Source organism: Eulemur rufifrons, chromosome 1 (genome assembly GCF_041146395.1).
Source record: "Eulemur rufifrons isolate Redbay chromosome 1, OSU_ERuf_1, whole genome shotgun sequence".
NCBI classification, from domain to species: Eukaryota; Metazoa; Chordata; class Mammalia; order Primates; family Lemuridae; genus Eulemur; species Eulemur rufifrons.
In genome coordinates this window covers 51,401,498-51,411,916 of record NC_090983.1, presented here as the reverse complement: position 1 = coordinate 51,411,916, position 10,419 = coordinate 51,401,498, and the positions used below count along the sequence as shown (strand labels likewise).

At 52.9% G+C, this 10,419-nt stretch overlaps 1 protein-coding gene across 1 annotated transcript; it reads left to right on the top strand.

The window, feature by feature from the left end:
* Positions 1-786: 786 nt before the first annotated feature.
* Positions 787-2,467, top strand: HOXD4 (homeobox D4). The gene is made up of 2 exons (XM_069470528.1): positions 787-1,306; positions 1,849-2,467. The coding sequence occupies exons 1-2, from the start codon at positions 871-873 to the stop codon at positions 2,181-2,183; spliced, it is 771 nt and encodes a 256-aa protein (XP_069326629.1). The 5' UTR covers positions 787-870; the 3' UTR covers positions 2,184-2,467.
* The last annotated feature ends 7,952 nt before the right edge of the window (positions 2,468-10,419 follow it).

The window sequence follows — 10,419 nt, the reverse complement described above, 5'->3', positions numbered from 1 at the left end:
CCCTTGAGGGGCACGACGTGCAAAGGTACCCAAAATGGGGGCTTGCTGGAATTTAAGGCCTGCCTGTGGGAAGAGAGTAAGCTGGGAAGAAGGCCAGTCGGGACTTTTGTCGTGCATTTGGGTGAGGTGGGGATACCCTCACCAGCATCTCGGCCCACCCCTCACCTGCACGGACCAGGGCAGGCAAGGCCTCTTGCCTTATCAGCAGGGCCCAGCTTTGTCTGGGAACACCTTGGCTTGGGCACCGGTAGAAAGCATGGCGGTTACTCATTGCCTAATTTGATTCAGGTCGGCCAGATTCTGGTAACTTTTGGGTGATCCTGATGAAGACAAAGCCCCGACCAAGGCCTTTGTATGGCAGAGAGTCAGCTCCCGCGAGCTGGGCGGACGGGACACCGGCCTGGGACACTCTGCCCAACTCACAGGCAACCTTGCTTATCCACTTTTCTCGTTGCCCTGCACCCCAATGGGAGGATTCGTTCTCCCTTGAACTGCGCCCACTTGGTAGGGGGCTGCTTTCACGCAGGGGTTAGTGGAGGGGTTAGTGGAGAGGTTAGTAAAATCAATGGCAGACAAAAGCTAGGATTACCTGAGGGGAATGGGGGTGCCAGGGATTAGAACTATATTAACATCTGGCGGAGGCTCAAATGTGCCATGGCGAGTCACTTGATTACACGTATGTTATTTAGTTAAATTTGTGAAAATTATGAGATGCTCACCAACCCGGTGATAAACTCGCTCCCTTGCTATTGGCTGGCCTGGTCACATGGCCGCCCAACTTTATTCAGTTGACAGCAAGTAGGAGGGCCCTATGGAAGGAGAAAAAAAGACAACACGAGAAAAATTAGTATTTTCTACCTTCAGAAATTAATGGCCATGAGTTCGTATATGGTGAACTCCAAGTATGTGGACCCCAAGTTCCCTCCGTGCGAGGAATATTTGCAGGGCAGCTACCTAGGCGAGCAGGGCGCCGACTACTACGGTGGCGGCGCGCAGGGCGCAGACTTCCAGCCCCCGGGGCTCTACCCGCGGCCCGACTTCGGTGAGCAGCCTTTCGGAGGCGGCGGCCCCGGGCCCGGCTCGGCACTGTCTGCGCGGGGTCACGGGCAAGAGCCAAGCGGCCCTGGCGGTCACTACGCCGCTCCGGGAGAGCCGTGCTCGGCGCCCCCGGCGCCTCCACCCGCGCCCCTGCCTGGCGCCCGGGCCTGCAGCCAGTCCGGCGGCCCCAAGCAGCCGCCCCCCGGGACTGCACTCAAGCAGCCAGCAGTGGTCTATCCCTGGATGAAGAAGGTGCACGTGAATTCGGGTAAGGCGCGACTCCAGCAACCTCTCCATCCCCACTCCAGCCGGTTGGCCTGGGTGTCCCGGAGCAGGGTGCCAGTGGGTGGGGGCATGTGGAGCTTCCATGGGCGCCGCAATTACTCTCTCCATAAATTTTTATAGCTGAGGGAGCAGGCCGGGACCATGTGGCTGACTGCTCTGCTGTGGGCGCAAAAGGGGGTGGGGAGGAGGTGGGGTGGGGAAGGACTCCATTTTCAGAGCAGAGGGAACGCGGTGGAGGAGAGGGGGGTTTCCAAAATGCTTGGGGATTCCGCAGCTGGTGGTGGGCCCCAGAGAAGGAGCACATTTGGAGATCCCACGCTGCAAGCCTGGGGGAATGGGTGTGTGTGAGGGGGTGGGTGGGGGGGAGAGAGTGTGTGAGCCAAGGAGAGGGCGGGAGGGAGGAAGCGAGCTTGGGAGCGCGGGGAGGGCCGCGGCCTCAGGACGGGTCAGGAAGTGAGCCGCAGAGGCGAGGGGCCTAACTAGTGGCAGGGCGCTGACCTGGCTGTACTGTGTTTTGTCTCGCAGTGAACCCCAACTACACCGGTGGGGAGCCCAAGCGGTCTCGGACGGCCTACACCCGGCAGCAAGTCCTAGAACTGGAAAAAGAATTTCATTTTAACAGGTATCTGACACGACGCCGTCGGATCGAAATCGCTCACACCCTGTGTCTGTCCGAGCGCCAGATCAAGATCTGGTTCCAGAACCGGAGGATGAAGTGGAAAAAAGACCACAAGCTGCCCAACACCAAAGGCAGGTCATCGTCTTCATCTTCCTCCTCCTCCTGCTCCTCCTCAGCTGCCCCGGGCCAGCATTTGCAGCCGATGGCCAAGGACCACCACACGGACCTGACGACCTTATAGAAGTGGGGACCCTGGGCCCATCCTTCCCTGCGCTCCAGGCTGAGCGGAAGCTGCGGGGGCAGGCCGGGCCTGCTGTCACCTCGCTGGGCTCTAAGGTACTGTGGGGTGGACCTGGGACACACAGGCCGCCCTCGGACTAGGTTAGCATCCTGCCCGAGGGCAGCCCCCTCCCTAGATCGGGGATGGGGATGGGAGGGGGGCGGGATTCTCTCTCTAAGTATATTATATGGCAGGAGCTACTGAGAATATAAAACCTTGTGGAGTCATTAAACTCAATGAAAATCTCTGCTCTTGGATTTTGAATTTGCAGATGAAGGTTGGATGCTTTATCCCAGTATGAATTTGGACATTTTCCCCCATGCCACCCCTCCAGGGAGCTTTGTGGTTTAATAACGTGGGGGAGTTAAAGCAGAAGGTTGGCCCATCCCCATGCTAGGTGATTTCAGTGGATGTAGGAGAGCTGGGCCAGGATTTTGGAACTTTCTGGGTTGCCTGTAGAATTTCCTGTATGATTAAAAGAAAATATTTTGCTCCCAGTGGCCCTATGTCCAAAGAAATAAGTCTAGGAAGAAAGTGGAAACGGGTTATTTTATGTTTAGATATTATTTGCTTAAATATTTATTTGTTAGGAAATGGGGTACAGAAATAACTGACACCTTCATGCCAAAAATCTTAAACGATGAAAGGGACTGAGCTTCAGGGAGCAGAATCAGAGATGTATGTCTTACTTCTGTCTATAAACCAGGATTTTGAACTCCACCCCCTCCCCACTCCCTGGAAATGTGTGTAGGGGGCCCTTAACCCTTCTAGAGGGAAGCAAAGGATCCATTCAGTTGAGTTCTTGAAAATGTATTTCCACACGTGCTTTTTTCAGCACTGTGCTTACAGCCAGTTCTGGATGATTAAAGGAAAGGGGAAAAAAAGAAACAAATGGTCCAACATTTTCCTTCTGGGGAAAGAAAACAAAACTCTATGTACGGGATTGTTAGATAATGACTGAATTTTCTGTTCCAATAGGATTCCAAATGCCCCAAATACATAGCAGTGTTTTATAGAAATTGGTATATGGCCTATGTGGGGGAGGGGCTATATGGTGGGGAGAAAGTGGGAAGGTGAGGAAGTCTTGCTTTAAAAAAGAAAAAAAAAACTTAATTGAATCTAGAAGTCCATAAAAGTTGGTCTTGGGAGGGGGAGGTTCCCCCCTGAAGCTCCAATTTTTACAAAACCAAATCTAAGGAAGTTTCTCTCAGGCCATTAATTAGAAGAAGAAATTGCAAAAGTGTAAAAGTTTTCAAGCCTTCTTGTTTGCCTTGAGAATAGTGATTTAAAAAAAAAATCACTGTTAAACAACAGGAGAGATGTTCTTTAGTCATTTTTCTTATGCCTTGCCTGAGAAAGGTTCAAAGTTCATTTTTCTAAAATGCTGACCCTTGAGGATAAGGAGGAAAGAGTCAAAGGTAATGGCCAGAGTTCATGTACTCAAATGTACAAGTCTTTGGAAGTTTAAACCCCAAAGTCTCAGGCTTCAAAAAAGAAACCCCTGGTTGGAGCTGGCAAAAGGGGACAAAAGGGGAGAGGGAGTAGGTATAAGCTTAAAACTTAATTTTAAGATCCAGAATGGTGTTATTTTTTTCAGTGCTTCAGAATACCTAGAAGGTTTCAGTGGTAATTCTCAAAATATATTTAAGTGGGAGGGAAAAAAGCTTTTCTTTGCAGGCGTGTTCTTTGGTTCTGTGTCTCCTGAGAGCTGAGGGCAGGTATTCACTGGAGTCCCTAGGCTGAAATTCCACTTCTCCTAAAGTATCTTCCAAGCCTTGGTCTTTTGTATTAGACCCTGGGGACAGCTCTTTGTTCCTCCTTGGGGTGAGCCTGGCTCTCAGACTTGCACAGGGCAATACTTGAATATCGCCACGTCGGGATATTAAAGATGGATATTCCTGCATTATTCACATCATTGTTTCTATGACAAAAAGCACAGAGTTCATACATAGTCAAGACGTCTTTTTTCTGACGCCCTCACGTTGAGAAGCTGAAAAGGTATTTTACTGAAGTTCGGGTAAATTACAGAATCAGGTTCATCCAGAGGACAAATTTTCTATTCGATTAGCTGTATTTCAGCCGGGAGACTGACCTCTAAACCCTTAACCTTTTGGACTCTAACTACCCTTCTCTTCTTTTTTCCCCTCTAACATGGAGAGCAGTCTTTGGAAGTAGAATTTGAAAAGAGCCGCTATCCTTAGGCAAGTTGGAAAGTGGCTAAGATTCTTTCTTAAAACCTAAATATGTGCATATATTGAACCTACTCCTCGGGAGGGAGAGAAGTATATATTTTCATAACATCCAACTACATATATATTATAGAGATTATTATATGGATTTTCCCTCTCCTCAGAAGTCCAGGTTACTCACCCCAGCTTCTTACCAAATGCCACAACTACTTAACTGACATCATCCCTGGCCCAGAGGAAAGCCAAGAGGCATGTTTTAATGAGGAAAACCCAAGCTCCTTCTCAAACATAGCCACACTACTTTGGAAAGTAACTTAATCAGAGAAACAACTTCTTTGTTTGTAAATCTCAGCTCTCCTGCTCAGCTTCCAGGGATTGTCTTTTGATATGTTAATGGAGCCTTGATGGCCCAGTGGGCAGCCTCTTACCCTGAAGTTCCACTCAGACCCCAGCATCCATTTGGGCCCACAGGAGTGGGCCACGGAAGGGGCAGGGCCCCCCAACCACCTAGGGCAGGGAAGGAAATGGGTTTCTCTCTGGGAATGTGTGCTGGAGAAAGCTACATGTGGAAAGGCTCCAGTGCCCATTTGTTATTATTTGTTTCTAATTTGTTCCCCTAAATATGAGCCAGAGTGTGTGTTTTGGTGTTTAAAAACAAAAACCAACAACAACAGAAAACCTGTGTTGGGGCTGTGACTGGGGGAGGGGGAGAGTGAAATGTTTGCTGAGGACACTGCTCCTCAGACTCCCATCTCACTTTGTCCATCGCAGCCTTTTGTTGTGAGATGACATTGTCAGTCAGCCCCATGGTGTCTGTTCACACGAGATGCTTTTTTAATAGAATTGACCAATGTTTTGCTGCCACTGATTAAAGTATTATTTATACTAATTGTTGCCTGTAGTTTTGATGTAATTCATTGATCTATATTTAAAATAATAAAAGGTGTAGAAAATCTCCCTCCTGTTTGATGCCTTGACAGAAGCATTCTTCCGTTAAGTCTTCTAAAAGCTAACATTCAATATAAACAATTTATTTTTTTATTTTCTGCAATAAATTAGGCACCAAGTTATTTGGTGCCTAAGGTGTGAAGGTTAAACCCTGTAAGGCTTAGCAATTCTATTATCACCTCCTACCCCAAATAAGCACACAGCCAATTTGGCCACCATATTTTGTGAGCATTGGGAAGCCTGGGGTTGGATTCAGGCTGCAGGGTGGTTTGCTTTTTTTTTTTTTTTTTTTAGAAAAAGTAATTGCCCTGGTTAATAGGGGGTTCCAGTTTGGCTTTCTGGGCCCCAGACAACCCTTCAGTCTTGGAGCCCTGAGGGGAGGTCTTTGTGATGTGGCAGTAGAGAAACCCTTCCTGCCCACCCCTCTCCAAGAAACTCTGGGAGAGAGTGCTGGGTTCTGGGCCAGTCAGTAGCTGCTCTGACCTGACCCCGCTGGCCTCCAATCTTGGGCTTCTTCACTTTTCCGGTGCTGCTCAGCCCCAGCGAGGGCTCCAGCACCTGCCCCTCCTTCCCCAGCGCCCCCTCTGCCCCTCAGACAACAATAAACACTCCCCACTATAAAAAGTACCGTTCACTATTTTTACCGAGAGCGCTTTTTCAGATTTTGGCCTCGCTTTGAAGAGGGGGCCAAGACAGGAGTTCCAAAATAGATGGGGGGCTTGGTCGAGACAGGAAATGAGCAGAATGCATAAAATCAGACATGTGTCCTTAATATATGGAAGGGCTCGCCCCAGACGCGTGGACATGTGTATTTATAAGTGCGCAGACAGAAGTTTAAATATTCAGACACATTTTATGATTGTCCTCTGCCCGTCTTCTGGTTAATGGCTCCTCCTGTGCCCACCAATACATCAATACCGTGTGTGTATTGAATCACCGGCAGGGACGAGGAGGAAGAGAGTCCATAGCCGAGCCGGCTGAGTACAGTACAGTAAATCCGGACCCTCGGCAGACTGCGCTTCCCGCCGCCCGCCATGTTGGGGAGCCCTCCCTGCCCCCTGCGCCGGGCTGGGCGGCCGGGGCTCGCCGGCAGCCGGGGGAGGGCCTTTCATAACCCGGAGAATTTTCAAAGTGCGAGGAAGATGATAAGAATAGATTTCTACAAGTCCCGACCACGTGATTGGCGAAATAATTAATTCAGCACGTCCCTTAAGAAACACGGAGTCGTCATTAATCTGCCACGCAAAGGGCTCTCTCCGACTTGGAAAGTGCAGGGATCCCAAGAATATCACCCGCCGAGGGGGGCCACGCGGCGCCCCCGGCCCTCCATCCCGGCCCCCGGCGGGTGCCGGAGCGCGGCCGGCAGGTAAATATTTTGGCGACTTTTATTTCATCAGATTTAAATCCTTAATGAACTTAGCTGTCAGGGCTGCTGACAAATAGTTCCCTTTGCTTCCTGATTTGGAACTGCGCGCCGGCGAGAAGTTGTTAGTGGCTTGGATGGTGACCTTTGGTTCAGCAAAGCTTTGCACTTATGAAAAATTACTGAGAGCGGCCGAGTGTGCGTGTGTGTGTGTGTGTGTGTGTATGCGCGCGCGCGTGTATGTGAGAGAGACAGAGACAGAGAGAGGATGTGAGGGTGTGCGAGGCGCTAGGGTGCGAGGGGGCGAGGGTGAGGGGCGAGGGTGCGCGCGGGCTGCTGCAAGACAACAGGAGTTGTAAAAAACCGGCCCGGCTGGGGGACGCGCCTGGCGCACGCGGGCCGAGGTTGCCCGGTCGCCTGTGTCTACCGGGAACAATGGTCGCTGTCACGGCATCTGCCGCCTATTCTTAAACCGGTGAGAAAAGGCCCTGGCCCTCTTTTCAAGCGAGGGTCGTAAATTTTTCTTTGCGTCATAATAGAAGGCTATAAAATCGAGTTGAAATTTTACCCCAGGCAGGTTTTAACCAACAGATAATGATTTCCGAGTTGCTTCTACCACTTTCCTACCTCCCCACTCAAGCTCTACTGCTTCTGTCACCCCAGTGAGGAATTTCCCCTTCTTTCCCCTTTATTTTTGTCTTTTCAATTTTTGAGGGAAGAATTAAAATAAACGCAAGGGGAAGAAATCCCTGCCGCCCGAGTGGAAGACCCTGGGGCGAGCAGGGGACGCCTTCGGGGAAAGTAGTATCAGGGAGAGAACAGGGCGAGCTGCAAAAGGCTGTCTCTCTTGCTCACTCCCCTTTTCAGACCTTTTCATCCGCACGCCAAGAAAATTCGGTGACCTAAAAGCCATTCCGCTCCTGCCCCACCGCACCCCCAGCTTGCCAGGGACCTGGGCAGGGGCAGCAGCGGGCATTCTTCCAGCTATTAGCTCCGGCTTGGGTGCCTCTTTATTTGCCTCCTTCCCTCTTGTTTCTGTGAGGTGCCTCCATTGGCTTTCGGGATGATTTCGGCAAGCTGGCGCTGGCTGTGTGGTGGTTGTTTTGGGATTGTGTGTGTATTTTCATTTCTTTTGGGGTATTGTGTATATTTCCCCGTCAGGACAGAAACAAAGTTTCCTCCGTTATGAATTATACATTCAAACAATAACACATTAATTCAATTATTCAAAGATGACAAATGTTTATGTGCTTTGCAAGTGACTCCGGCGCAGATTCTGGGCGCTTTCGCTGAGCTGCTTGCATTTTTCTCAATGAGAATCGTCTCCCCTCCCACCCCCACCCATTCCAACCCACCCATACATCCCCTTGTAGGCCCAGAGAGGAACCCACAAAAAGCCTCCCCAGCCCCGCTGGCAGCCCGGCAGCCAACAGCCTCCCAAGGCCTGGGCTTGGCGGGCACCGGCCCGGGCTATTTTATCAGTGTGACAATTGCCCGGGTTGGTGTGATAAATCATCGTAAGTAATTCCTGAAAGGGTGCAAGACTGTTGGGGGCCGGGCGAGGACTGTAAATCTTTCCGGTTTATTGCTCTATGAACATATGCTCCGATTGAAGAAGGCTTAGATCCTTTCCTAGAGACAAATTCCCGCAAAGTAGCCCCCCTCTTTAGCTGGGGATTAACACTTGCTGCGGGCCGCCGGCTCGGCCCCTGGCAGGAGGCTGGGGGGCGGGGTCCTCCGGGTGAGGGTGGACTGGGGGCACCCCCGGAAAAACGCCGAATGGGCTTCTGGCCAGGCCCGGCCAGGTGAACAAAAGGAGGGGCTTTTGTCCCCCAGACCCGGGTCTGGGGGCTCGAGCCTCGGGTACCTTCTGCACCTCTGGAGTGGGGCTGCGGTGGACCTTACCCCTCCTCCCCAGCTCATCTATGGCTGCTGGACGCTTTTGCGGTTCTAACACCCCGCAAGCAGCGACAGGGCATCGGTCCCATGCTTGATGCTGCTAAGAAGCAGAGCTGGCGATGAAACTGAGACGGGGCGGGGAGTATGGGGTAGAGAGCCCCCGGTGGTGCGGGATTCCGGAGTGCGGGGCCTGGCTGAGGGAAGGCTGTGGGAGTTCGTTACAAGCCAGGAGCTGGAGATCGGCTGCTGGCCCAGGCTCGCTTAATTTTTTCCACATGCAGAATTCCCACCCGACTACTCCGAATGTGGTGGGAACCTGTCGTGATTTAATATTTCTAAAATAGAAGTTTCCTTGTCCCCCAGGTAAGCCCGGCCAGGACTGTTTCCCCAGTCCTCCTCGCCTTCCAAGAGGCGCCGCAGGAAGCGGGAAGCCGCGGACCGGCGGTCGCTGGGCTTGCGGGATCCGCGGGTCCCGCCCGGATCTTCAGCAGGCAGCGGCTCAGCGCCCAGGCGGCTCTAGGCCTCGAAGGACACGGTTGGGGTACTCAGGGCGCAGAGAGGGGAGGTCGCTCTGGGTCCCAGCCGCCTGCTAGGCGTCCTCTGTAGCTCAGAAGTGGCGACGACTCGGCTGCTGCTGAGTGCGGAAGGAGTCAAGGCCCCAAGGAGTGGAGATGGTGGCTGGGGTTCCCTGAGGTGGCCGGTCAGGGTTGAGAGCCGGTGGCTTCCACCTTAGAGCCGGTGCCCTGCCACCACGTAATTACCTCGCCCCGGGAAGGGGAGAGCGGGGCGTCGGCCTAGGAGGCGGGCAGGGCGCCTTTCCCCGGTGCGTGCGGATGCGGAGTACGGGGCGCAGCCCGGGAGTTAGGGGAACCCTGAGCCTCTGCTGCTCCACAGCCATGTCCAGGGACCTTTGGAGGCGGCCTGCAAAATTTCCAACCCCCGGACCAGTCTGGCGGAAGGCCCGGCCAGGGTCAGAGGTCGTTGTGGGGGGAGAGACTCTCAACGCCCCATCCTCTTGCGGGCGGCCAGGCTGGGGCCGAGTCGGTCCGGAGCTTCGAGATAGGGTTCTTTCCTTCCGTCCCACACCCAGCCAGGTCTGCCCCAGGGAAGGCGCCGGGGCCCAAGCCTCCTGCGCCCCTCCTTCCAGCCCCCAGGCCTGGCTGTGCTCCGGGGCTGGATGGCGTGAAAGTTTCAGCCTCAATCAGTACAATCTTCCCTCAGGGTCACGTGAACAAATATGCTCGCATTTGAAGGCAGCGTCTGTATTTCCCGACTATGAGGGGGTTTCCGGGGCTCTCTCCAAATCCAGAAAGGACCACGTTCCGCAAACAAAACAAATCCCGAGCTCTGGGGGGCCTGGGAGGGCTGGGCAGAAACCCAGGAGTGGGTGGGGGCGCGGGTGGCCGCCGCTCTGGGCCTGAGAGCGGACGGGCGGGCGGGTGGACCGACGGGAGCGCAGCGCAGGCGAAGCCAGCTCGGAGACTACGAACTCGTTCCTCCTGCGTTTATTGGTAGTTGAACCTCAGCCTGGTTCCGTTCTACCGGGAATTCCGTATGCTCGGGTATATGGCCGCGTCTGCGAGCGCGCAAGACCAGGGTTGGGACAGTGTTGTCTGCAGACAAAGGGGGAAGGCTAGCTCTGCCCCCCACTGGCGCCCACTCTGAGGCCGAGGACACCGGGTTTATGATAAATTGGGATCCAGGTAAGCAATTGCATGACAAAATGGAAATCTTTGGGCACGGGGCGGCTTGCTACCCTGAGTGGGATACTAAATATGATTTATTTTGTGTAATCTGT